The 27,211-nt window shown below is 46.5% G+C and overlaps 1 protein-coding gene and 1 long non-coding RNA gene across 4 annotated transcripts; one reads left to right on the top strand and one right to left on the bottom strand.

The window, feature by feature from the left end:
- Window positions 1-18,738: 18,738 nt before the first annotated feature.
- On the bottom strand, window positions 18,739-20,016 carry LOC137201991 (uncharacterized). The gene is made up of 3 exons (XR_010932423.1): window positions 19,939-20,016; window positions 19,071-19,208; window positions 18,739-18,859 (listed from the first exon to the last, which is right to left on the bottom strand). It is a non-coding gene; the product is annotated as an uncharacterized lncRNA (long non-coding RNA).
- On the top strand, window positions 19,727-26,394 carry ATP5MC2 (ATP synthase membrane subunit c locus 2). 3 transcript variants are annotated; one of them, XM_067696785.1, is made up of 6 exons: window positions 19,792-19,810; window positions 22,283-22,458; window positions 22,571-22,640; window positions 23,889-23,966; window positions 24,461-24,657; window positions 26,122-26,394. In XM_067696785.1, the coding sequence occupies exons 3-6, from the start codon at window positions 22,602-22,604 to the stop codon at window positions 26,234-26,236; spliced, it is 429 nt and encodes a 142-aa protein (XP_067552886.1). In that variant the 5' UTR covers window positions 19,792-19,810; window positions 22,283-22,458; window positions 22,571-22,601; the 3' UTR covers window positions 26,237-26,394. The 3 variants fall into 3 exon arrangements, with proteins under 3 accessions (XP_067552885.1, XP_067552886.1, XP_067552887.1); XM_067696784.1 differs by lacking the exon at window positions 22,283-22,458 and having other exon boundaries at window positions 19,727-19,810; XM_067696786.1 differs by lacking the exons at window positions 19,792-19,810; window positions 22,283-22,458 and adding an exon at window positions 21,663-21,824.
- Window positions 26,395-27,211: the final 817 nt, after the last annotated feature.

Below are 27,211 nucleotides of genomic sequence, written 5' to 3'. Positions count from 1 at the left end.
CCTGATAGAACCTCAAAACCAAAAAGGTGCTTAGAGATATATCTCCAACTTCTCATTCAGTGCAGCAATTCCCTGGACTCCACCCCTAGTTGATATTCATCCAACCTCTGCTTATACATCTCTAGTGGCCATTAATTGGTTCACTTAATAAACAAGAACAAGGCACTATGGGTGCCACAAAGAAGGGCAGACACAGATCTTGCTATTAAAGAGCCTATTTATATATTAGCACAAAGGATATACAGAGAAATTACTATAACATAAGGTAAATGTGGTATGCGCCAATCAAGATGCCATGACAGAGAGCCAACAACCTTGCAAGTTAATTCATGTGCAACAAAGTGTAGCTCTAGGGACTTCCCTGGCAGTCCAGTGGTTAAGACTTCGCCTTCCATTTCAGGGGGTGCAGGTTTGATCCCTGTTTGGGGAGCTAAGATCCCACATGCCTCATGGCCAAAAAAACAAAACATAAAACAGAAGCAATATTGTAACAAATTAAATAAAGATTAAAAAAAAATGGTCCACATCAAAAAAATCTTAAAACAAAAAAAATGTAGCTCTAATGTTAAAATCCCTCCCAAATCCCAGACCTCAGTTTTCCCATTCATTTCATGGAAAATGGGACAAGATCCTTCCACACTAGATCATGGATCATTCTTAAGGAGGACATTTTTGTAATAACCTCTAAAATTTCAGGAGGGTGTGAACATGGAAAAGGCTAAAATGGATGAATGGGAGCACAGGTGTGAGGAGAACTGCAAGATCTTCTGGCCTCTTCTGTATCAGAATTTCTGGGAGTCCCTAGAACTCTACCCCACCCTCTACATATTACCAGCAATTCCTGTCCCCCTGGAAAGCCCTGCACATCCCTACTCTCAGGACTTATCCGACTGTTTTCCTGTCTGCTTTTCTTTTCCTTTTCACCCCATCCTTCTTACATTTTCCCCCTCTTTTATCAGCATCTCTATAATTTTCTTCGGGTCCATCTCTGCTTTAGTCCCTCTCATCATGTTGATTTGGGGTATCTGTTATTCTCGAGGTCCTTCTACCTCTGTCTTGGTCTCCCTCTCTTTTACTCTTTCATCATTCTCAATTTCTTGGTGGGTTTCCATTTTCGGTCTCTGGCCTCGCTTTCTCCCCAGCGGCCACAAAGCCATAAACCCAGCCGGCCCTGCAGCAGGCAGCCGCCAATCACTGGGCTCCAGAAGTTGCAGGGAGGGGGATGCAGAGAGAAGGGGGCATGGAAAAGCTGGGGCGCTGCTGCTACACCAGGGGAGGGGAGAGGCAGAAAAGATCAGAGAGATGTCACTCCCAGAAGGCAGCCACAGCTTCCCTGCAGGGAGCAGACACCTGGCCCTTCTTTCTGTTGTGAGCCAGGGTACATGGGTCCCTCCGCTGTACGCCCCAAATCGTGGTTTCTCATCCAAAAACCACAGGCCGCAGATCACCCACTCCACCAGAGATTTGCCTCCTCCTTCATTCTTAGGTTCTCCAAAGATGAGGGAGCTAAAGGACCCTGGGAGTCTGAGGATGTTTGCAACACATTCTTACACGAACATTGGGACAATAAAAGAACGGTCATGACAGGATGTTGGGAAGGCACTGAGAGGAGGGAGAAGCTTAATTGGCCAAGGATGAACCAGAAGGTTGGGCACTCCAAGCTCCTTACCAGCTCCCTGGCATCACTAAAGCAGGATGACAGCCTGAATCCCTGGTCCCTGGTCTAGGCTGGGATTGGGCAGTTTAGGTGCTGCATAAGGGGCAACTATCCAGCTCGCGGATAAGAAGCTACAAGGCCTGGGGAAGGGGAGGGGGGCTAGAAAGGGAAAGCAGGAAAGGGGAGGGATCAGAGAGAGATTTTAGGAGAAGAGCAGAGGAGGAGGAATATTCTGTCCTGTTAGGGCAGAAGGAGACTGGCCCAGCAAGTGGTAATTCCTGGTGTGCTGGCGACCCCTGCTGGCTGCACACTCCACCGACTGGGAGAAGGGAAGGAACAGCCAGCCTCTGTTGAGTCCCGGCATGGGTTAAATGTGACAGTGAGTTTTGTGAGCATGTCACTGTACAGCAGTGACGGTGCCTGTAGCACCACCCATAGTTATATACGGGCACCCCTGGGTGATGATAGTAATGTGACCGGGCACAAAGGCCATAATATTCAGCCTCTGAACCCCTGGCTCCCCTGCAGGGAGTCCAGACTGGGAAGGGTGAGGTCTTTGAGCCCAACATACTCCTCACCAACGTCAAGTCAGTGTATAAATCCACTCAGTGAGGCTCTGCTTGCATCAAAGTAAAATTAACCTGTCCGAGTTTAGGGGGGAAAGTGTGGGCTTTGGAAGCAGACTTACCTGGGTTACAATCCTGATCCCCTGTACTAGCAGTCTGACCTCAGGCAAGGTACTTAACTTCTTTGATCCCCATTCCCTCACCTGTAAGGTCATAAGAATACCTATCTTACAGGGTTATCGTGAGTGTTTAGCAGAGTGCCTGGCCATGGGAAGCATTTAATAGATGCTAATTTTCTGCCTCTCTCTTCCTTTACCTCGACCCACAAGGTCGGGCAGGGATTTCAAAAGGCAAATAAACTGAGGATGATGTTGACAATGATGATGGTGGTGGTTTATATTTACATCACTCATGCAAATCATTTTAAACATATTTTTAATGCGTGTCTTTTTTCCTTTTTATTAGCCAAGCACATCATGATCATGTTTTATTAGGATAGAAATATCCTGATGTTATGGCAGGTATCTAGAAGGACAGCCTTATGAAGTGATAACAAGGCATGACAAATCTTTCTTTATTGTGATACATTTTCATTACTCAGGTTAATCAGGAATTACCCACTAGAACAAGGGCTTAAGATAAGTACATGACAGTCATCTGTGGAGATCAGAATCTCCTGATTTTCCAATGGGTTTCTAATTGTTATTGCTGTGGTGGGGGGGATGATTAACGCTTTGATTGAACTGGTCTTAAAACATTAGAATAACTCGAAATAACAGGCAGTTAGAAATAGTATATTCTGAAATTTAAAAGAAGACGAATTTCAATTCTACCACAGAACAGCCTAACCATTACAGCAGTCCAGTGACAGGGGCAAACTGCTTATGAAGTAAAGAGCTCCTTTTCAGCAGAAGTATTGAAGCAGAAGCCGGCTGATGCCCTGGCAGGCTTACTGTGAAAGAAATCTGGGCTGCAGAGGGAGATTGGATAAGAGGCCCTTTGAGGTCCCTCCACAAATACACTGCAGTGCATAATGAATACTTAGCTCGGTAGAAGTGCTGTTCCGAACGACATTACTGCCATACCCATGGCCATTGTTTGTCACCATGGGGTGGGATGGGGGGATAGTAATAATAACAACTATATGTTTTTCCGGTTTGAGACTTTGTTTTTCCCAAGGAAAGGGAAGATTCCAGGATTGTTCCCTCTTTAGCCATCCCCACATTCCTCTAATTCTTTTTTTCTTTCTTTCTTGGCTTGATAGGATCCATCTTCAAGTATCTTAAAGAGAATCTCGCTTTAAAAAAAAAAGGCTTTTTGCATCTTTTAGTTTTCTGCCTCTAATAGGTGGGCAAGCAGTGGATGGGGGTGGAAGAGGAAATAGACATTTGTTGAGTTGCTATTTAATGCAGATGCTATAAGTTTTGCATTTAAGAGAAGTGTGTATCTGCTTTCGTGCAGGTAAATGTGTGTATATTGTTTTGTAAATGTGATGTGTCTGCACAAATGTTTTACTGTTCAGGCCTCTCTGTGAGATTTTAGTATCTAGCTGCATGTGGGGAAGTCTGTGTGCAGCTCCTCCGAGGATTTCAGTTCCTCCTGTGTGTACACAGACTACCCAGGAGTTATTCTTCTGGCTTCAGGATCTTTGTGCAGGACCCCAGCTTTGTCCCTATCCTGGGCACAAGGGTGTTTTCACATCAGGACTTATCTGCCTCCTTGCCTTCCACGTGTGCATGATTGCATTTTCCATCTTTGTCACAGTGCATGCAGATCCCTGAGCCCATCCCTGTGCCACATGAAGCCATGTGTGTCCCACAGTCCCTCCTCCCACCTCTGTGAAGAGTCCTTGGCACCCCTCCCCTTCTGGCCACCCCCACTCCCCACTTTCCGTGCCAGGAGAGATCTAATTACACAGAAATTAGTACAGAGAAGGATCGTTTGCTTTTATGGCATCAGAGCCAGGACAGCTGTAAATCTGGGGCTGCTGCTGCAGCCGCCTCTGGGCACTGTGCAGGCTGTAGGGGGGCTCTCACCTCCGCACCCCCTCTTTGCTCCATCTCTGTCCAGCTGCCTGGGGCTCTACCTCTGCCCAGGACCCCAGAGCCCTATTATACCCATCTCAAAAGGGGGAGGAGGGGCTTCCCTGGTGGCGCAGTGGTTGAGAGTCCACCTGCCGATGCAGGGGACACGGGTTCGTGCCCTGGTCCGGGAAGATCCCACATGCCGCAGAGCGGCTGGGCCCATGAGCCATGGCGACTGAGCCTGCGCGTCCGGAGCCTGTTGCTCCGCAACGGGAGAGGCCACAAGAGTGAGAGGCCCACGTACCGCAAAAAAAAAAAAAAAAAAAAGGGGGAGGAGGCCTGTGGAAGGGGAGGGTGTGGTCAGTCAGAAGATCACACATACCAGGTGCTCAATAAATGTTCCCTGAATGAGAGAAGGGTTAATCCCAGCAATGCTAACTACTACCCAACTACCCAGCTGTGGTGGCCGAGGGAAGAATATTCCCACTAAGATTTCTCCCAAAATATTTAACACTCACTAGAATGTCTTCTCCACCTTCTTATGAACTCAGATGACGTATATGGGGCAATCAGTCATCTTGGCTTCCACTTTAGAGACCTTGAACACCTTCTCAGGCAGTATCAGTTAATGAAGACAGCCCAGGGTTCAGATCTTGGGTCTCCTGTTCACTAGCTAAGTGATCTTGAGTACCCCACACACAGTTACCTGATCCTTGGTTTTCTCATCTGTGAAATGGCAGTCATAAAACCTACCTTTCAGGTTGTTGTGAGACATCCATGAGAAAGCACTGGACCAACGGGAAAGTGGTCCACTAATCGTTACTATCACTGTTAATGTCTTGTGAGCTAACACTTCCATTTTCCCACCACCCTTTAACTAGACTTTATCCCAACCAAATCTCACTCAAGCACCACCACACAATTTGGGTCAACAGGATATGCAGGCAGGTCGTGTCCAACCTAGAATGAATGTTTCTTTATGTTAAGAGACATCCAAAGCCAAGGGTCAGGACAGGTGATTCTAACAATCCTTGGACACCTAGAGACACTGTTTCACCCATAACCAACTTTCTCTGAACTCCTACCTTGGCAATGATTATTTTGAGCTCCATTATTTTCATGGAGGTTATGAAATTTTTCCTTGGAGTACTGGAGAGTCTTATAAATGATTGGGTAGAAAGAATCAAGGACTTAAGGAATTAGGAGAGCAGGAGTGGGGGAATTGGGGTGGTCACAGGAGGCTTAAACTCTAAAGAGGGAGTAGCAGAGACAGAGGCCAAAGGTCCAGGCTCCCAACTTCCTCCCAACACAGCCTCCAAACCCAGGGACTTGGGGTCTCCTCCCTCTGTCCTCTCCTACTCTGATGTCTCCAGCCCAGGGCACTCAGCCAGGAATTCCTGACTTTATCCCTATGTGGACAACCCTGGAAAGCTCTAAATGGTGTGTAGGCCAGGAAGGGAAGAGCCAAAGAAAGGAAGGGGTACTCCCCCTTTCCCAAACCAGGTCTGCCCAGATCTCCAAGCACCATTTGGACGGGACCCCCTGCAGGGACAGTCAGGGGGCAGGAAGCGCCTGCGGCAGGAGAAAGCTGAGGCACATCATCACATCATCGTCTGCGTTCGGCCTCTCACCCCATGATCTGCGTCCCAGGGAGGGTGAGGATTTGGCGTGAAGGGCAGAGCGGCGGGGTATCTCTGGCCCCCCACCTTCCCCCACCCCCAACCCCAACTCAGGCTGCAGTCTCTCCTCGTTGTAGCAGAGCGAGAGCAAAGGGACGGGCAGTAAAGATGAGTGATGGCGCGGAGACAAGCAGAAATACACCATCATGAAAATGCTAATGACTCCTTGCTCTCTTTCTTTATGGTTGGAGTAATACAGACTTCAATCATAAAAACAATCTCCCAACATTTTAATGGGCTCCATCATGCCCGCACTTGTCGGTATATTTGAAGAATAAATCACCCTCCCCGCTCGGAATGAATTCGCTGTCAAACTCGGCTCCCTCGGAGAAAATGGATGGGGAGTGAGGATGGAGGGTGGTTTTTTTTGGGGGGGAGGGGGACAGTACTCCACTCCTCTAACTCCCTCCTAAACTGGGCTTTAGATCGTTGTGTGAGATGCCTGGATCCTGAATGGGAGGAAGGGGGCAATTGGGAATTTGGAGGAGCTGAGCCCAAAGGGAGGATTTGAGGCAACAGGAGGCAGGGACTGAGGGACTCCACACGGAGAGAAGCCGCCCCCTAGATGGACGTGGAAGAGAGAAAGGGGCAAGAACTGTCGTGGCATTGGACGGAAGAGGCAAAATCTTGACATTGAACCAAGAGAAGGCAAAGCAGACGCAAAAAGCATAGAAATTCGCCTTATTTTATGCGTTATTTCGTCGAATTTCTTTCAGACTAGGCCTCAGGCAGAGGCGCCAACGGAAAAGTCTGAGATATCTCTTTGGGGGAAGAAGCCCAGGAGTTCCGGCTCTGAGCTTGCAAGTTTCAGTGCATTAAGCCACAGGTCCACGTCGCAGAGAAGCGGCTGAGTCCCTTGTAATTCTCATTTCCATACAGGTGGCCGTCAGCCAATGAAAACTTAGGATGCGCATACTGTGAGCAGCCAATCCTAGTTAAGGATGAGCCGAGCTGCCAAGCCTAATTGCATCTTGATTGGTTGTGATGTTGCTAGGCAGAAATGAGGTCTTGGAAATCGATGTGGGCAAGACCGGAGAGACAGGTGGATATGAAAATATCTGGAAACCTACACTCTTGAATTGTCATTTTTCTTCCTGAGCTCCTTCATTCTTAAAGGATTAATGGGGTCAGGGAAATGACTCTCCCTTTTCTCCTCCACAGTGGTACAGAGCCAAAGAGGTATCATATCGTTTCCCCAAAACGCCTTCAGAGAAATCTGGTGCTTCGAAGGTCTTCTAATCCAAAAAATCTCCAGGAGGTATTCCAGCCTCACGCTTGGTCTTCCCACTAAGGAAGTCCTTTCTGAGGCCTATCTTCAAGCCTCCCGGCTGTAGTTTAAGACCAATTTTCTCTAACATGCTCAGGAAACGGAGAAATCTTGCCCCAAGTTCTTCTTTCATAACGCAAGCCTCAAAGAGCAAGAGATTTCCCTACCTCCTGGCCACTCCACCACGACCCAAGGGTGCCCTGCAGACCCTGCGAAGGGTCAAGCGGCCATATAGGGGCTATATCGTGGCATTCCCAAACCCGCAGCTTCCGCGCCTTCATTTGCATCTCATTTGCATAAACCCAGTTCTCCCCCCGCCCCATGCCAAATTCACCAGCCTCTGCCCTTCTCCCCGCCACCCCACGTCTGTAGCTCCTCTCCCTGTGCCTGACTCGCACCACCCCACACCCTACCCCTCTCACCAGCCGCCTTGCCCAACACGCCGGCGCACCCCCGCCTGCAGCCTCAGCTGCTGGAGACAGGGCGCCGGAGCCTCCCGCGGTTCCTGAGTCACAAACACCCCGGAGGCAGGAGGGGAGCGGCGGAGTGAGAGGCGGGGGCTGCCGCCTGGAGCTGCGAACCCGCTGGTCTGAACTAGACCATCCGCGAACAATATGCCACCATTTAAATCTGAACGCGCGCCAGCCGCCGATTGTGATGTTAATTCGGGGATGATTTAGGGGGGCGGGACGGAGTGGGGGCTGGCCTCTCTCTGTCAAATTGCTGTCCGGGGGCTTAATATTTGTAATTGAAGCTGATGAGGACTACGTCTCTGTTTACACTGATAAAAAAAAAAGTCTGGGAGGGAAAAAGAGCAACTAAATTATGGGGCTGGGAGAAAAACATGATTAATCAAAGCTTTGAACTGTCGCCGTGTTCGAGGCCCAGTAAATCTCGCCCGGCCGGGGCCTGTGGAGGCCAGAGGATAAACCTCAAACGCCCGGTGTTCGCCGCCCCTTTCTGTTTGCCTCTCGGTTACCACGTCAATTAATTCGATAATTGGATTTGAAGAGATGTCAGGAGATTATCGAGGGGGAGCTAGGAGGAGTGGATGTGGAAGAAAGGGCCCGGGGATGGCAAGGGAGGAGGCGAGAGCCGGCGGGGTCAGGTGGTGGAGGGACGCGGAGAGCCGGTCCTGCCCAGAGAGCAAGTCACCCAGCTCGCGAGGAGGAGATCCCGCTATGAGCTATGAGCTCTGAATGGACCCATGATAACAAGCATCCTGTATACTAGGAAATATTTTTATTTAACTAGGAGTTGAGGGATGGAGTCACAGGAAGAAATTGGGTTCAGGGGTCCTTCTGCAGATCTCTCCATACTTCCCATCAGCCAAGACGTTCACAAAGCCATTAAGGTCTTCATATATAACTTCTCAAAAAGCATACTCCTCTTATGAATGACACAGTATCACAAGCTGCCTCTGATACTATTGCATCAGAGGAGATACAAGGAGATGAAAGATGAGATTCAGGGAATTACCACCAGATTTAGGCAATTGAGGGTGGTAGAAAGACCAGAGGACTTGAATTCAAAAGAAGAAGCTTTAAGACTGGTGATCAGAAGGGGCCGAGGACCAGAGAGTTGAGAGGATTTCTGCAGGTCACACAGCAAGCAAATAGCAGGGCTGGCTCAAGAACTCAGCTCTCCACTCTCCCAATTCATTGTGTAGCCAGCACAGTGTGGAATCAGACTTCCTGGATTCAAGTCCTGTCTTTCCTGCTTCCTAGCTGTGCCTGAGTTTCCTCTTCTGTAAAGTGGGACAATAATCATACCGACTTCATAGGGTTGTTGTTAGGATTTAGATAATTCATGTAAAGAAATCAGCAAAACATCCAGCACATAGTAAGTATTCAATAATAGCTGTTTTTTATCATGATGAATGGACAGTTCTCATAACTCACAACCTGAATGACACAAATTGGCAAAAGGTATTCACCAATGCCTGTAAAATGTTTTGTGGTTTAATCACTAGGCCTTAAGGGAAGGAGTGAACACTGCCTTGAAAAGACAGTAGGCTCTCTGTTTTGATGACTCTAAAGAGCATTTCTCCCCTCAAACAAGTCTCACACCTTTACGTCTGCTAGAACTAGGTTCATATAGTAGGAGTACACCTGGAACAGCTGCATCAGGGGATTGTCATCCAGTTATTTCATTCATTCATTCATTCATTCATTGAATGCCTAGTTGAAAAGCAGCATGGTTCATCAATCCATCAAACCTCTATTGAGGAACCATTATGTGCTCAACACTTCTGCAGGCAGTTATCAAACCATGAGTCCATTACTAGCTCCACTAGTGAAGAGGAGATATACATACATATATATATATATATATATATATTTCATTTTTGTATCCCCAGTACCTGAACCCCAGTTCAGGCACTTGGGAACTCAGTAAATGTATATTAAATGAATACATAGACACTATGGGAAATGGAAGAGAAATAGAAATGTAGTTCCTTCCCTTAATAAACTTAAACTCTCATTGGGGAGACAAGACTTGCATACATAAAAGGATAAGAGAACAGGACTTTGCTGGTGGTCCAGTGGTTAAGGCTCCATGCTTTCACTGTAGGGGCGCTGGTTTGATCCCTGGTCAAGGAACTAAGATCCCACATGCCGCTCCACCAAAAAAAATAAATAAATAATTTTTTTTTAAATTTAAAAAGGATGGCGCAGTGGTTAAGAATCCACCTGGTGGATTAAGGTTAAGAATTCCCTGGTGGCGCAGTGGTTAAGAATCCACCTGCCAGTGCAGGGGACACGGGTTCCAGCCCTGGTCCAGGAAGATCCCACATGTCACGAAGCAACTAAGCCCGTGAGCCACAACTACTAAGCCTGCACTCTAGAGCCCGCGAGCCACAACTACTGAGCCCATGTGCCACAACTACTGAAGCCCGTGTGCCTAGAGCCCGTGCTCCGCAACAAGAGAAGCCACCACAATGAGAAGCCCGTGCACTGCAATGAAGAATAGCCCCCACTCACCACAACTAGAGAAAGCCCGTGCACAGCAACGAAGACCCAATGCAGCCAAAAATAAATAAATTTTGAAAAAAATTTTAAAAGGATAAGAGAACAATATGAGACAGTAAACGTGTTAAGACCATGAATAAGTTCTAGGTGATATAGACTAGGAAGAGCTCAGAAGAACTGGGGAGGGTTGTGGGCAAGGATGCTTACCATGGAAGGAGTGAGCCTGAAATAAAGAGTAGAATTTGGAATGGCTGAGAAGGAGAGAAAGGGCATTCCAGTTGCAGGAGTAGCAAGAGTGACAGTGCGTGGTAAGAATCTATACACGTTAAGCAACAATACAAGATCAGCTTAATAACAGGGCCAGTCTCTGTGTTTGCAAGACAGAATCCATCTGTGTTTGCAACCATGTGTTTCTTTGACCATGTTCCTGGTCCCCAAAAAATTATGTTTGGATTTTCTATTCTTTTAGATTATTCACACCTTCTTCCTCTATCTTAACCTGAAAAGCAAGAATCAAAACAGTAACCAGCTGCTACCCTCAGCAAAACAAACAGATTGTAAAAGCAATTACGCTATTACCATTACTCATTCATCTGCATACAAGACAACTTACCCTCCCTCTTTCTCCCACATGGCCCCAGCCTGTGCTGGGATTACTGTTGCCTAGATTATTACTGTTTCCTTTATAAACTCATTTTTCCTGGACCCACTCCTCCCAGAAAAATTTACCTGAAACAAACTTCATATTTTTCCCCAGCCTCCATGGTTGCCTTGAGGGAAACATGGTGGTGAATGGGAAGAAAAACAATGTAAACTGAGCAGTGGTTATTAAATACCAGGTGCTTGGACTTCCCTCGTGGCCCAGTGGTTAAGAATCCACCTGCCAATGCAGGGGACATGGGTTCGAGCCCTGGTCCGGGAAGATCCCACATGCCGCAGGGCAACTAAGCCTGTGCGTCACAACTACTGAGCCTGTGCTCTAGAGCCCCCAAGCCACAACTACTGAGCAGCCCTTGTGCCACAACTACTGAAGCCCGCGCGCCCAGAGCCGGCACTCCGCAACAAGAGAAGCCACCACAATTAGAAGCCCGCGCACTGCAACGAAGAGTAGCCCCTGCTCGCCACAACTAGAGAAAGCCCGCGCACAGCAACAAAGATCCAATGCGGCCAAGAATAAATTTTAAAAATAATAATAAAAATAAAATAAAAATAAATGGCAGGTGCTTTGCACATATTAGCTTATTTAATTCTCACAATAACCCTACGAGGTAGATATTATTATTGCCGTTTTACAAGAAAGCAAACAGGCTCAGAGAGTTTGCCCAGGTTCAAAGAAGAGTAAATAAATATCAGAATAGGGATTTGAACCCAGTCTATCTGATTTCAGAGTCCATGTCCTTAGACCTGGCAAGAGGGACCTCTACCCTGGGCACCTGTTTTAGAGGGCCTCTTCCTTCTGCAGAGGGAGGATAACTCAAGGCCAAGGGGATGTGCCTACCTAGAGCTCATGCCTCCCTGCTCCTAGACCATGCTCCAGTTGCCAGAGGGTGCTGCCAAGCAGCGCCAAGCCCACTTCTAGGACCTCTTCCTGGGGTTCGATTTCCTGAAAGTACAGAAGGAGCTGCCGGAGAGCACACCATCAGCCCTGTTGGGGTGGAGTTTAAATGTGAGGCTGCCCCAAGCACGCTCTTTGGTGTGAGGCCCCTCAGGTAGTGGGACAGAGCCAGGAATGGCAAGAGAATCTGAGGGTCAGACTTGGGGCTGGAAGAGTCCCAGGATTCTAAATATAAGTCTCCCAGCTGATATTGATATATTTGTCAAGATAACAGGGTAGAACACGTTTTATGTAACAGTTTGTTAGCTTTGATTTGTAACTTGTACATATTTAGACATTTGGTATGTAGGCTCTATTTTTTTATCTTGCCCTGGGCCCCGCGAATATTAGGGGGTGGGGCTGCTCATCTCACTCTAACCCTCTGACCCTTTTCCAACCAGAGAATCGCACCACTCAGTGACCCTGGCCAGAGAACTGAGCACCATCTTCACAGCTCTCTTCTCCTTCATCCCCCACAACAATCACTGAGGCCCACTGGTTCTTCCTTCTAAACCTCTTGAGCTCTCTACTTCTCCCCATCACCACCGTCACCTCAGAGCTCAGGCCACCACCATCTCCCACCTGGATTCTGACGACAGCCCCTTATGGCGCTCCATACCCCCAATCCTGCCCCCTCTCATCCATTCTCCACACTAGACCTACAATGATCTTTGTAAAATGCAAATCTGATATTAAAAAATAAATAACTAAGTAAAACTAGGAAGAATGTTCGTGACCCAGAGTCTGACCCCTGCATTTGTGAAAGCATTTGGAGAGTTCAAACTAATTTCGCAGCACATCCCCTCCTGGGAAAAAAAAAAAGTACAAATCTGAGCTTCTCATTCTCCTGGTTAAATGGCTCCTGGATGCTTTCTGGATAAAATCCAAACTCCTTAGTTTGATGCTCAAGATCCTTCAGGATCTAGCCACTAACCACCAGTCTCTGCACCCTGCTGCACCCACAACTATTCATTCTGACCGCAATGAATTACTTGCCCTTTGTTGAAGAGACCACTTTATCCCTCTCTCCAAGCTTTGTACTTACTACTCCTTCTCTATGGAACATTCTTCCATTCCCTTCCTATACAGATCCTTTAAGTTTCTTGTAAATGTCACCTCTTCCTGGAAGCCTTCCTTGACTACTAGTTCTCAGGACTGGGATACATGCCCTTCCTATTCGTTCCCACAGCAACCAGTGCTTACCCATCTTATAACACTATTGAATTGTGCTGAAATTATTTGCCTTTTAAGGGCAAGGACTCTATCTGATTCACTGTTCAATCATTCACAAAATTTCTATTGAGAGCCTATTATGTGCCAGGCGCTCTTCTGAATGCTGGGGATACGGTGGTGACAAGGTCTCTGCACTAGTGGAGCTTATCTTCTAGTGGGGAAAAAAGCAATAAGAAATACCAATAAAGCTATGATACTGCTAAAAAGAAAAATGTAGGAGGATAATGAGATAAAGAAGGGAAAGTGGTGGCTATTTAGATCAGGTGGTCAGGAAAGGCCTCTCTAAGGAGGTGATATTTGAGATGAGATCTAGATGAAATGAAAGAGTGAGCATGATCTGGGAGAAGACTGATCTAGGCAGAGGAAACAGCAAAGGTCCTGAGTGGGAACAAGTCTAGTGTGACTGAGGATCAAAACCTCATGTAGCTGAACCCTGGAATTTTTTTCTATGAGAACTGGAAAACCATTGGGAGGTTTTAAGTTACATGATCTGATCTACATTTTAAAAGATCACTTTAACTACTTATTGGGTAGAGAGCAGACCTTGGCAAGACTAAACTGGAATAGGTAGAACAGCTAGGAGGCCATTGTAGTGGTCCAGCAGGAGATGTCAGTGACTTGGACCCAGCTAGATCTTGGGAATGGTTAAGGGGTGAGCCAATGTGGGATATGTTTGTATTCTCAGAGTCTAGCATGATGTCTGGCTAGACATTCAATAAATATTTGATGAATTAATTAAGAATTAATTAATCCAACTAATTGAAGAGTCTGAGCTGGAACTGAAACTATCCATCCTTTAAGCCTCTACTAAAATCCCAACTCCTCTAAAAACTGGAAGGAGATAGCTGCCACTGACAAAGAATCAAGACTAGGCTATATATATTTGTTAATTCCTTAAAATCCATAGGGACATGACAAATAACCCAATAGGAAAATGGGGCAAAAGACATACATGAATAGGCACTTCACAGAAAAAGAAGCATGAGTGGCCAATAAATATATGAAAAGATGCTCAGCCTTGTGAATAATCAGGCAAATATAATTAAATATAAACTCAAACCACCATTTTACATCCAACAGATTGACTAAATACCAAAGCTGGTAAGGATAGGGTAGCAACCCGAACTCTTATAAACTCTTATATTGGAAAACAATTTGCCATTATCCAGAAAAGTTGAAAAATTCATGTGCTACAACCCAGCAATTCATATATACGTACCCTGAAGAAACTCTTGCCTATGTATACCAGGAGAAATGCTCTGAGCAACATTGTTTGTAATGGTAAAAAGCTGGAAACAATCCTAAATACTCATTAACAGGGGAATTAATCAACAAATTGGTGGGCTATTATACATCAATGAAAATGAATAAACTATAGCTACCTACCTAAACTTGAATGAATCTTAGAAACATAATGTTGAGTGAAATGAGCAAGTAAAGAAGTATACAAACAATATTATATCACTTTTAGAATGGTAGAAAAAAAAAGACCAAAATAAGCAATATGGTAAAAATCTGAGGAAAAATCTTGAAATGATAAACATAAAATTCAAGGATTACTATAGGAGAGATGCATGCGGGGCCCCTCGGTGGTATTTTTTTGATTGCGTCGGGTCTTAGTTGCCGCACGCAGGTTCGTCGCTGTGGCTTGCAGGCTTCTCTCTAGTTGTGGCCTGCGCTCTTGAGTGCGCAGACTTAGTTGCCCTGCATCATGTGGGATCTTAGTTCCCCGACCAGGGGTCGAACCCTCATCCCCTGCATTGGAAGGCGGATTCTTAACGACTGGACAACCAGGGAAGCCCCCCCTCAGCGGTATTAGTAATTTTTTTCTTTTCTTAAACTGGGGGTTGTTTAATGGATGCCCATTTTATTATTATGCTTCATAATTTATATAAAATGTCAGCTCTGAGGAGGCAAGGATTTTGTCTTATTTTATTCACATCTGTGTTTCCAGCACCCAGAACAGTGCCTGGCACATAGTAGGATCTCCAAAAATATCTGTTGAATAAATGATATGCATTAATTGCATTCCTTTATGTGATTCATAAAAGAATGCAATTTTTTTAACAGAAGAAAAAAACCTACTTTTTAATCATGGTACCCCTGGATCATTCTAGCTGGAAGTCATACTGCTTCCTCAACCCCTATAACCCATATAACCTATTAAATCTTGCTGCATATTATAGTTATATATATATATATGTCTTTCCTACTGATTATAAATTTATAAAGACAAGGGATTGTCCTTTCTCCTTTTTTATTCCCTTTCACAATACGTAGTACAATACCTCGCACATAGTACAGTAGATGCTCAGTTAATATTGGTTGATTACTTGAAGTCACAGGAGACAGGGCAAACCAGGAAGAATAGATCTATGTCATTTATATTTAAAGGTGAAAGAGAATTCAGTAATCATCTAGTGTTTTCCTACAAGTTGCAGTTGAGAAAACTGAAGTCCGGAGAGGTGAAGGGATTTTTTCAGTCACATAATTAATTAAGAATAATCCCAAATCTAGGGACTTCCCTGGTGGCGCAATGGTTAAGAATCCGCCTGCCAACGTAGGGGACACGGGTTCGAGCCCTGATCTGGGAAGATCCCACATGCCACGGAGCAACTAAGCCCGCGCACCACAACTACTGAGCCTGCGCTCTAGAGCTGGTGAGGCACAACTGCTGAGCCGCGAGCCACAACTACTGAAGCCCGTGCGCCTAGAGCCCATGCTCCGCAACAAGAGAAGCCACTGCAATGAGAAGCCCACACACTACAACGAAGAGTAGCCCCTGCTCACCACAACTAGAGAAGCACGCGCGCAGCAACAGTGACCCAACACAGCCAAAAATAATAAGTAAATAAATAAAATTTTTCAAAACAAAGAACAGTCCCAAATCTAGATTCAGATCTCTAACTTGCTGTCCTTAGGTCTTCACAACATATCACAATGACTTTTATTTTCTGTTTTGTCTAGGTTCTTCTCAGCAAAAACTTGTTTGGCCATCCTTCTGTCACCAACCCTCCCACTGATTCCTCTCTTGCAATCCTGGATACTAATGACCCTGTTTCTTCCTCCATCTACTGTTTTCTTTCTCCAGGAGGAGGGAGGCTTACTGATGGCTCACTGTCATGCTGTCCTGGGGAACTGATTTAGCAAGAGAAAGTAGAAAAATCCTTCAGTCAGTGCCCACCAGCCCCAGAAGCTTGAAATTAACAAGTACAAATAAATAGAGGAGCACAGGACCCAAGAATAGTCCTTATTGGCAGTGCAAAGTTACCGCTTCAACTTGTACAAAACTGTTTGTCAGAAAGAGAATGCTAGAATGTTAATATTGGATGGAACCTTAGGGATCACCTACTTCTCCCCCTCATTTTTCCAAATGAGGACACTGAAACTTTGAGAGATGAAGTAACTTGCATAGTTACTCAGCTAGTTAGTAGCAGGGCTGGGACTAGATTCCTCCAAGACAGCTGTTCTTTCCGTGCATCTGGCAACATGTGCATTTGACAAAATGCGTCACAAAGTAGTCTCCTCTTAAACCATCAGGAATGAAAAACAAATTATTCAAATCCTTCCTCTTCTCTCAGGCGATTTTTTTTCTTTCGTTTCTCTGTGTCCTAGTCTCTCTCTTTTTATCACTCTTCTGTTTCTCTGTGAATCCCTCTCTCTGTTTGGGTTTCAAATTGAACTGTAGCCTGCCTGCAGATTCTCTTGATTTTTCTTCTCTAAGCTATTGTGTTTCTAGTCCAAAGACAAACATGCATAAGCCAATCAAGACTCTTTCTTGGTGACCTTTGTGGAAAAGAACTCTCAGAATTTCTACATGAGAGGTGCTGGACCTCCCTCCTAGCCTATCCAGTCAATTAAAATGAGTCTCTGCCCACCCCCACCCCCAGGGTTGTTAACCAATCCTAAGAAAGAAAAGATCAATCTCATTTCTTCATCACCCTGCAGGGAGGCTGCTACCCAGTCAGAATCTGCCACTAACAGTCATTAGGAAAACTGGCCAATCAGGCCAACCTTGTTACATGGTCTGGTAGGAAAAGAAAGGGATTGATTGGAAAGGATAGTTCTGGCTCCACACCCTTTCCTTCCTGGACCCCAGTTTTCCCTCAGTGAAGTGAAGGAAGGACCCTTTCCCAAGCCCTTAGTTAAGAAGATCCCTAGACCCTTAGCTAATGCTCTCTTGGATCATATTTTGTTGTCTTCAAATTCACCCGTCCACACATGCCTCCAACCACTTTCTGTAGTCTCATGCCTACCGATTTAATTTCTATTTTCGAACCTGGTAGCAACAGTCCCCAGGATTCTCAGTCCTCCCCACAGATCTCCACCCACTAACCGGTCAAATAACTTCTTTTGTGTGATTTACGTAGGTAAAAAAGTTCAGTAAGTGATAGTTGAGTCTCTTTCAGGAGCTATCATTGCAAGAAGCTTGCAATAAAGTCTCTAGGGAGCAGAGCAGAATTGAGCTGCAAAGCTCCCAACTATAACACTACTACCACTACCAACCAAAAAACTATTATTATTACTATTACTAGCATTTATTGAACTCTTCCTGAGTTCCAAGCCCCTTGCTAAAAGCTTCACGTATATTATCCCAATATTCGCTGCAGAGTAGGCACTATTATTATTCCCAACTTACATAAAAGAAGATCGATATAGAGGGATTAAACAGTTTGCCCAAGGTCACACAGCGATTTGGGAAACCAGGTATGTGAATCCAAAGCCCACCACTGCAGGGAGGTAAGGGAGAAATAAGCATTGCCGACTGTGCCACGGGCCCCTGCTCCAATTCTCCTTTGGATTGTTAGCGATATCTGAGCGTGGTCTAAATTGTCGCAATAAACAGCTGCAACAACCGGTTGGTGGTGGTGCCTCTTAAGAACTGTGGACTTTTTGCCTCGGAGGATATGAAGCCGAGAGCTAAAAGGAATTCAGTGTGGGCGGGGTGGGGGTGTCTGGGGACTTGAGGAGATATTCTTGCTAGTCTGTCTTTCCGTTCTCGTCTGAGCATCTTACCCTGTGCCTGGCACCGCTTGGTACTTGGTAAATACCTGTTGATTGATTCCCAAGGATCCCAGCTCCATTCCTCACCTACCCCCAACCCCACCCCAAGTCAACAACTGGAACTGGAGGGAGATCTGGGCATTTCAGGGGAACGAGTGAGAATCCTCATCGGCCTGGGATCGTGGATTTAGGAAAGGCGGGAAGTCTCCCACCCGTCTCTCCTCGCCTGCTTCTCCGATTTCTCCCCACTCCTTCCCCTCCCTTTCAGGAGTTCAGGACCATAAAAATGCAGATGGAGATTCGGTGTGAAATAACAGGCCCATATAAATCCCTCTGCCGCCCGCCTGCAAGATGGATTGGCCGCATTGAAATTCCTCCGCGAGGATAATTAAACTCGGGGCCTCATCCGGGCAAAATTACATTCCTGTAATGGCGTCGCTCGGGGTCCCGGGAAATTGCTCCGTGGGCTTTCAGCGGCGGTTTTTATCGCCGGCCGGGGTGTGCCTGGCTGCAGCTCGCCTCTCCTCCGGGACCGTAAAGCTGCTGCCGTGATTTATCCTCCCCTTCTCCCAAATCCGATTAAATGGAGGAGCTCGGGGCCGGGGCGCCGCGGGGCCCGGGAGCCGGGAGGGGGCGGCGGGAAGGACGGGGACAAGGAGGGGAGGACAAACGGCCCCTCAGAGGGTGGCGGATTTGGCTTTATTTACAGCCACAGCCTTCTTTTTATTTTTTATTTTTTATGGGGGTTTGGTGAGCTTTCCCCGTCTTTCTTGTGCTGCGTTCAAATACGATGCCTGGACGGCCGAGGTTTGGACATGAGGGGACGTGGGTACCGACCTCTCTCCAAAGGGGCCGGTCAGACCCTATGTGGGAGATAAAGCAGCCAAGAATAAGAGGTGAGGGCCAGGAAGCCCCCTACTTCCTCCCATTGGGGAAAGGACGAGCAAAAGGACACGAGGGAGAAGCCGAGGGGCCTCCATAAGAGCACCTCCTGTGGGGGCTGCTTCTCTCAACTCGTGTAAATAAAACCTGGGCGGAGGCACAGGCATGCTTGACGTGATCTCGCAACCTCACCTCAGGTCACTGATGCCCATTATTCCTTGACTGTCTCATGACTCAGGAAAGAAGGCTTAGGGTCAGGGCGCTTGAGTCCTAATCATCTTTAGCCCGTATCTTCTCGTTCGCTGATGCTGGTTTTCTCCTAGCTGATCACTAGAATAAGAAAGAAGGAGAGGGAAATAAAGGCGAAACCACAAGAGGCAGCTGGGGCATTTTGCTGACTATTCGCCCGTTGAACGGGTTTCCCATCCATAAAGCCAGGGTCCGCGGCAACAGAAGGAATCCCGTGACTTCATTTTCCTCCTGATACATTTTGGACACTGAACCCCAATCTTGATTGCATGCTATTTAACACCAAAATTCTGGGTAGTTTTGTTTATTTGTGTTTTGTTTTGTTTTTTTTAATGTGACTGCGCATGCTTGAAAAAGGGAAGCAAATCCAAGATCCCAAATACCGTGCAGAGCAAACCGCAGGCCACGTTACGGATCGGCTTACACTGCGGAGTGCCCTCATTTCTGCACACGGTCGGCTCCGCCTGCAGTTTCTCCTCTCAAACGCCAGGTGGAATGACTGGCCGAATGTCGCCACAGAGCTGGCAGGCGGCGCTGTGGCGTCTGGGCCGACCCTCAACTTTGCAATCACTCTATCCTTGGCAGAGCGACTCGTTGGTCCGGGCCGCGCATGAGCACAGCCTTCCTTTCGCTATTCCCGCCCTCTCCCCGCCTCTCTCTTGTCTTCTCGGCCCTGGGAGCAGGTAAGGCCTTGGGCCCTCGCTCCCGCCTCGCGCCGCGCACGCGCGCGCCCGAGGCGCCCCACCTCGCGCCAATGCTCTGAGAGCCTTACCTTGCATGCTCCCACCCGGGTTCTCACGCCCTCCCTTACCCTCCGTATCCCCGTGCTTTAGGGCTGCCCCTTCCGCGTGCCTGTGACCTCCAACCGCGCGGGCCTGGCGCCATCTTGGATGTCTCGTGGGTTGGGGGAGCGTGGCTTGGAGCTGGCGAAAGTCAAATGCCGGGGTGCTCATTTCACCTGTCCCGACTCATCCTTTACAAACGCTCTTTTCTCATTCTCTTGTCCTTTCAGAGCTGTCCCAACCCCCAAACTCTCCCCTCCTATCTCTGCTTTCTCTTCACATCCTGATTCGTGCCTTTCTTATTCCGAAACCTCTAGATTTTTGGCCCCAGGACTTCAGGTGCCGAACAATGGAGATTGTGGATCGTCTCAAGACACCACCCCCTCTAGTCAGCACCTCTCGATTTAAAAAGTAAACCTTGAAAGTGGTAGAAATGAACAGAACAGCCAAAACGCCCCCTCCATTCAGACTGTGGCCTGGGAGAGCGATAGCAGAAAGGAGGCCGGTTTCCTTGGAACCACTGATTGTCTCTCAGCGCCGTTCTTTTCCTTCCACTGCGGTGAAGTTGGGAAAAGCACAAGTCGTGGGCTGACACTGACGTTTTCCGTTAGAGGCAGGAGGCCTGAAAAGGGGTGGGGCCAGCATGGGGTAGTACTAACCGGCCAGCTTTCCTGTCAAGGGTTTACCGGGAGTCCCCGGACTCTGCCCACGAGAGGGAAAGAAGGTTAAGAAAGGGAATGGTTAAGTAGCATCCCTGTAACTCCTTGGCCCATCTACACTGCGGAAGAAACCCATGAATCTGGGTAGTGCTGTTGCCCAAGGTGATATTGGTTAACAAGTGCAGACTTGGCCAAGGTTAGGTGGCCAGCGGAGGGGTCGCCACTTCATGCAGGCTCCCTTCAGTGCCACATCAGGCACTTTCCATATGTTATTTCATTTAATCCGCCTAAGAACTACATTTTACAAATGATGATATTGAGGTTTTGTTGCCTTGGGAAAAAAAAGTCTTCCCTTTTTTAAAGCTTTAAAGAAATTTTGGATTTTTTTTTTTTTTTTTTTTTTGTGATACGCGGGCCTCTCACTGTTGTGGCCTCTCCCGTTGCGGAGCACAGGCTCTGGACGCGCAGGCTCAGTGGCCATGGCTCACGGGCCTAGCCGCTCTGTGGCATGTGGGATCCTCCCGGACCGGGGCACGAACCCGTGTCCCCTGCATCGGCAGACGGACTCTCAACCACTGCGCCACCAGGGAAGCCCGAAATTTTGGATTTTTGACCCAAGAAAACCTGAATAGTCTGGCAGCACAATTGGGTTAGAGTTAGGGTATGGGCAGAAATCAGAGTTCTAGACAGAACAGGAGTTGAAGACATCCGTTAATATAAGAGTAACTAAGATTCTGCATTCAGAAGTGTAATCTGGGAAAGTATTAGTCCAGCTCATTCAAGGAAGTGTCATTTAACAGGACTAAGTAATCACTGAGTGTTTCAACCTGTAGCATATTAGAAAGCATTAAGAGTGAGAAAAGAAAAAAGAGTGAGAAGAGTTCAAGTCCTGGCTGTACCACTACCATAGTTTCAAGACTGTTTTTAAGAACATGCTATGTACCTAAGAATCATTTGAGAAACTTCATTGAAATAGAGGGTACTTGGGCCTTATTCCCAGAGATCTTGACCTGGAAAGTCTAAAGTCTAAGGTGGGACCCAAGAGTACACATTTTTTAAGTTTTCTTTTTTTTTTTTTTTTTTTGGCCGCAGCTCATGGCATTCGGGATCTTAGTTCCCTGACCAGCAATTGAACCCGTGCCCCCTGCGGTGGAAGCTCAGAGTCCTGACTACTGGACCGCCAGGGAATTCCCCCAAGAGTCTTTAAAGGGCAACATTTTGAGGCCCAATGAAGCCTTGAGAAGAGTTTCTTTTGAGTAAGAGACTGAGGGAAACTTAGGCAAAAGATACTGGGGAAATTCATCTGACAACCCCAGCATGAGTCTGTGGAACAGGTCTTCTCTCTCTCTCTCTCTCTCTCTCTCTCTCTCTCTCTCTCTCTCTCTCTCTCTCTCTTTTAATTAATTTATTTATTTTTGGCTGCATTGGGTCCTCGCGGGGCGTGCAGGCTTTGTCTAGTTGTGGCAAGCGGGTGCTACACTTTGTTGTGGTGCGCGGGCTTCTCATTGCAGTGGCTTTTCTGTGGCGGAGCACGGGCTCTAGGTGCACGGGCTTCAGTAATTGTGGCACACGGTCTCAGTAGTTGTGGCTCGCGGGCTCTAGAGCACAGGCTCAGTAGGGCTTACTTAGTTGCTTAGTGCACGGGCTTAGTTGCTCAGCGGCATGTGGGATCTTCCCGGACCAGGGCTTGAACCTATGTCCCCTGCGTTGGCAGGAGAATTCTTAACCACTGTGCCACCAGGGAAGTCTGGGATAACAGGTCTTAAAGCTGGGACCAAGGGGCTTCTTGTTCAGACCAGGAGAAGTCACTTGATTATAAGGAAATCTTAGAAGCTGTGTGGAGGAAATCCTGACTTCAGGGTTCTAATTCCATCTCTGCTGAGACTTGAGGTCAGTCACTGCTCTCTGGGCCATTTAAATTTTCCAGAGCACCTTTTCTGCTAATAAGGATGTCCTTTGGTAAGCAAGGACAATTTTGACAGTGCTGCTTCTGTAATTGCAGCTCTCCTGCCACGGCCCTTCAGCACCTGAAAATGTACGCTTGCGCCAAGTTCATCTCCACCTCCTCCTTGGTGAGTACCTGCCTTTTCCAGGAAAGTTTTTAAGGAGAGGCATCTTGTCTTTTCCTTCTCCGACCTTGTTCTTGACAGCTGGGCCCTTTGCTGTGCTAGCCTGACAGGAGAGAATGAATGCTTCCCAGGCATTCCCTGCCTTGTGTCCCATGAAGGCCAGTTAATTCCTCTCATCCAACTATATTAGAAGAAGAGTATAAATGAGAACCTAGGCTAAGATCAGGTTATTTCTAGACTGAAACTCTGTGTTCTTGTAAACTGGAACCCCACCAGAAATGGTAAACATGAGTTAAATGTCCTAAGTTGGACTGAATATGCACTGTTTACAGGATCTTGTCCTGAGTGTCAGAGAGCCATAGCTAGGAGTTCCTTCTGGAAGCTTAAATTTGGGTGGGAAGCTAAAATACACATTGGGAAAATATATGACTCAGAAGCAACAGCATGGAAGAAATTACAAATTATTAGATAGTGGAGGCAATTGGTTCATTCACTCGTAAGTGAAAAGGAGTGATGCTGTTAGTAGCTATTATTTATTGAACACTTACCGTGCCTGGCACTGAGTTTACCAGTTTGTATACATAATCTTATTTATTCCTCAAATCAAGCCTGAGCTATGTTATTCCCATTTGATAGATGAGAAAGCAGACTTAGAAAGATTTAAGTGACTTGTCCTAAGATCACAGAGCTGATACAGAGATAAGATTTGAATCTAGTTATATTTGTCTAAAGCCCTGGCTGTTAACCACCATGTTGTCTGCTTTGGAGACACTGGCTTGGAGTTAGTCAGAAAAGGCTACCAGGATGGGGTAAATTTTCAGCATGGATTTTTGTGCCTATTTTCCAGAAGGGTGTGTTCAGGGAAAGATGTTCCAGTCATTGGCTTCCTTCTAATGGGCTGGCCATTACCAGTATATGTATAGATTTCTTGCTGAGCGAAGTAAATGCTTCTGAGGCTTAAATTTCTTCCCGTTCTAAAGGCCTGTAAAAGGGAATAGCAAGGGTAGGTAATTCCTTCCAAAAGGAAGTAGACTTTCTTCCCTTAAATCAGTGGAGAAGCCTAGGAAGCAAGAGAAATGGTGCCGTTCTTGAATCTAGAATTTGCTTAAAAGTAAAAGAATAATTCCAGATTCTCTTGAGATTCTGAGTTCTAGCAAATGAATGGGGCATCTGAGTAACAGTTGGGGGTGGTTCTAAAACTCCTCTCCACAGCCTTCCTTGACTTTCTTGGCCTTGTGTTATTCCCACTAGATCAGGAGAACCTCTCCACTATTGAACCGATCACTGTCTGCAGTGGTGCTGAAGCGACCAGAGACACTGACAGATGAGGTTCGTAATAAGTGGAATTGGGCCTGTGGGGGAGGGGTGGGGTGGGGTGGGGTTGGGTGGGGAGGGTTACCTGACAGAACCAGTAGGGGGAGTGCTGAGGACTCCATATATGGTACCCTAATGTTCCAGCTTCTGCCACTGGCAGCGCATGTCCGTGTGTGCTGCTGATAACTGCCATTACTTGACTTACTGTACTGACTTGAGTTGGGAGTGTTTAGTCCCAGGAAGATGATCTTCTCAAGGCATCAAGAACAGGCTAGGGCTTCAGTCTTAACATTTCTAGATCATAACTGAATCTTGAAGGTATTTGACGTCCACCTCTTGCATTTAAAAGTTCTGCTTGGCAGCATTTTAGGGAGTTTTCCAGGGAGTTAAAAGATTTTCTGTATGGGGGAGAAGCAGTGGGATTTGATAGCATAAAGGACTTAAATGGTACACAAGTTTCCAAAGTGAAAAAAGCGTTTCCTAAAAATTTTCTACCTACTTCTTCACAGAGCCACAGCAGCTTGGCAGCCCCACGTCCCTTGACCACCTCACTTATTCCTAGCCGCAGTTTCCAAACCAGTGTCATTTCAAGGGACATTGACACAGCCGCCAAGTTCATTGGAGCTGGGGCTGCCACAGTAGGGGTGGCTGGCTCTGGGGCAGGAATTGGGACTGTGTTTGGGAGCCTCATCATTGGTTATGCCAGGTAAGATGGGCCCACCATTTGCTCTCTGATATGTTTCCAAAGGTCTGGGCAGAGACGGGGTTCTAGAGCTGCACTATCCTATACGGTAGCCACTAGCCACCTATTGCTGTTTGAATGTAAATTTTAATTAACTGAAAGTACACAGACTTAAATTTTGTAACTTTTAATGTAGCTCAGCGGCCACACGTGACTAGTGGCTGCCATTTTGGAAAGTTCTATTGGACAGCGTTGGTTTAGAGTAGGAGTCAGCAAACTAAGGCAGGATGTCCATATCTGGGCCACAGCCTGGTTTTGTATAGCTGAGCTAAGAAGGGTTTTACATTTTTAAAGGGTCATGAAAATAAAAAGGTAACAGAGACCATATGTGACCCACAAAGCGTAAAATATTTGCTGTCTGGCCTTTTACAGAAAAAGTATCGTCCCCATCCCGTTCCCCCACCCTCCCCCCAGTCTAGAGCTTCAGTCAGCATAGTGGCTTCACTGCCATTTGTCCCCATCCCTGGGAATTCCCCCATCACTCCTGGGAAAACTGCCTCTGCATCCAGCTCCATGGCTCCCTGATGCTTGGGACTATTTGGTCCCCACCAACTCTGGGCAATTCACTGTTAGAACTAAATTAATCCTCTAGAGACCTGCAAGTTCTTTTAATGTTCTTGGGGAAATAAGGTTATTTTTAAGGATTTGTATGAAATAAGAAACTTTTGTGTCCACAATCTGTTAAAAGCTGGCATTGCTTTAGTTTATCCATCAAGGCTTCCAGAGGTGACAGAGTAAGGGAAATAGAAATTATATACTGACTTCCAAAGTTGGGAATCCTTTATGCCATTTTTTAATCATATCATCTAAACCTCACAGACCATTTGTATCCCAAAATCTTTTGACTATTTTGAAATGAGAGAAGTTATTTGTCCTTCTGCCTCCATTGTCCACAAGAACAGTGTTTTTCTAATTGTTTTACATAAAGCCCTAGGGTTCTGAGGCTATACCCCAGAGACTGTCTTAGAGAATGAAGGGGAAACCAATCAAACAAGACTTTCAAATCCCCCACTTTTTTTACAATTACACTTTAGATTTATGCATTTTGTATTTCGGGGTTCTGCTGCTTACAGTTTGGAAACACTGGTCTGATAGGCCCTGCCACTCCAGACACCTCTTCCATTCTGGTTGAGCCCTGGATAGTTGTGTCCAGACCCAGGAGTCTTAAGTTATGAGGAAGATGTGGGTGATCCAGTAGAGGCAGTAGTGTTTGTACCTGGGCTGTGTTACAGAATTTTGGATTGTCCACTCCCTTTATTCATCTCTGTAGAGCCCTTGGTGTATCAGAGCAAGAATTGGGGCATGATGTTGTCATCTCATTAAGTGAGATGTGAGCTTGAGATGGATTCTCCCTGAGTCCACCTTTAATGATTGTCCTTTTCTTTGTGCGGACTAGAGATTCAGTCTTTTCTCCTCCCCTTCTCCCAGGAACCCTTCTCTGAAGCAACAGCTATTCTCCTACGCCATTCTGGGCTTTGCCCTCTCGGAAGCCATGGGACTCTTTTGCCTGATGGTGGCCTTTCTCATCCTCTTCGCCATGTGAAGGAGCCGTTTCCACCTCCCATAGTTCTTTCTCCCGTGTCTTGTCTGCCCTGTATGTTCCTTTTCCTGTACCTCCCCAGGCAGCCTGGGGAAAGGGGTCAGCTCAGGGTTTGACAGAAGGAAGACAAATAGATACTGTATTAAAAAGATGTTTCTTGAGTCTCCTGTGTATATTTCTTTTCCACAATTGGCTGAATGCCTTGGTGAAAGTATAAGGCCTGGAGGTTAGTGATGGTGCTAAGCTCAACACGGGTCTGGGCTCACTTATTCTTCATTCTCTTAAGTTGGGAAAGCTTTATTCAAACTAGTGCTCCTTTTTAATAATTTTCACCTGGGATGGCATGTTACCTTGGAGAACTGGGTCAATAGCAACCTACAGTACTGGTTTAAAATTTTGACTAATGGGCTGTCTGTTTCCACTGCCACTTTCCTGGCTGAGGTCCTCATTGCCACCCACCTGGTCTATTGCAATAACCTCTTAATTGGTCTTCTGCCTCCCATCTCTACCCTCTAGCATTTACTTCTGCCAGCCGCTGTCAGGTTAATCCTTAAGCATAGGACTGGTTTTGCCATTTACCAATTCGAAAACAGTCTGACTCGACTTTCTCAGCTTTGTTTTTTATTATTCCCAAACACTCTACCCAAAGTGGACTATTTGTCATTTTCCAAATACTTTCCCTGCTTTACTGTCCTTACATATCTACAGGCCTTTCCCTTTGTCCATCTCTGCTTTCTTTCCCTGAATCTTTGGTCACTTTCCTCTTTTTCAAACTCCCTGTTATCCTGAAAGACAGCTTAAATGCTACCTCTTCTTCCATGAAGCTTTCATCTGGTTTCCATCCACTTTCAGTCAGGTGAGCGTTAACCCATATAAAGGGCTGTAGAGCATGTTACATCCTTTATAATGCTTACTGTGTACAATAAATTGTGGGTTTATGTATACATGTGTGCACATATGTGTGCCTTATCTTCCAAG

The sequence above is a fragment of the Pseudorca crassidens genome, chromosome 11 (assembly GCF_039906515.1).
Source record: "Pseudorca crassidens isolate mPseCra1 chromosome 11, mPseCra1.hap1, whole genome shotgun sequence".
In the NCBI taxonomy this organism is placed as follows: domain Eukaryota; kingdom Metazoa; phylum Chordata; class Mammalia; order Artiodactyla; family Delphinidae; genus Pseudorca; species Pseudorca crassidens.
Note: the sequence above shows the minus strand (reverse complement) of the source record. Positions and strands in the feature narration are given on the sequence as shown.

Coding starts and splice junctions, on each gene's coding strand:
- ATP5MC2 (XM_067696784.1), top strand. CDS start 22,602: ATGTACGCTTGCGCCAAGTTCATCTCCACCTCCTCCTTG. Junction 22,641..23,888: donor TCATCTCCACCTCCTCCTTG/GTGAGTACCTGC, acceptor TATTCCCACTAG/ATCAGGAGAACCTCTCCACT. Junction 24,658..26,121: donor CTCATCATTGGTTATGCCAG/GTAAGATGGGCC, acceptor CCCTTCTCCCAG/GAACCCTTCTCTGAAGCAAC.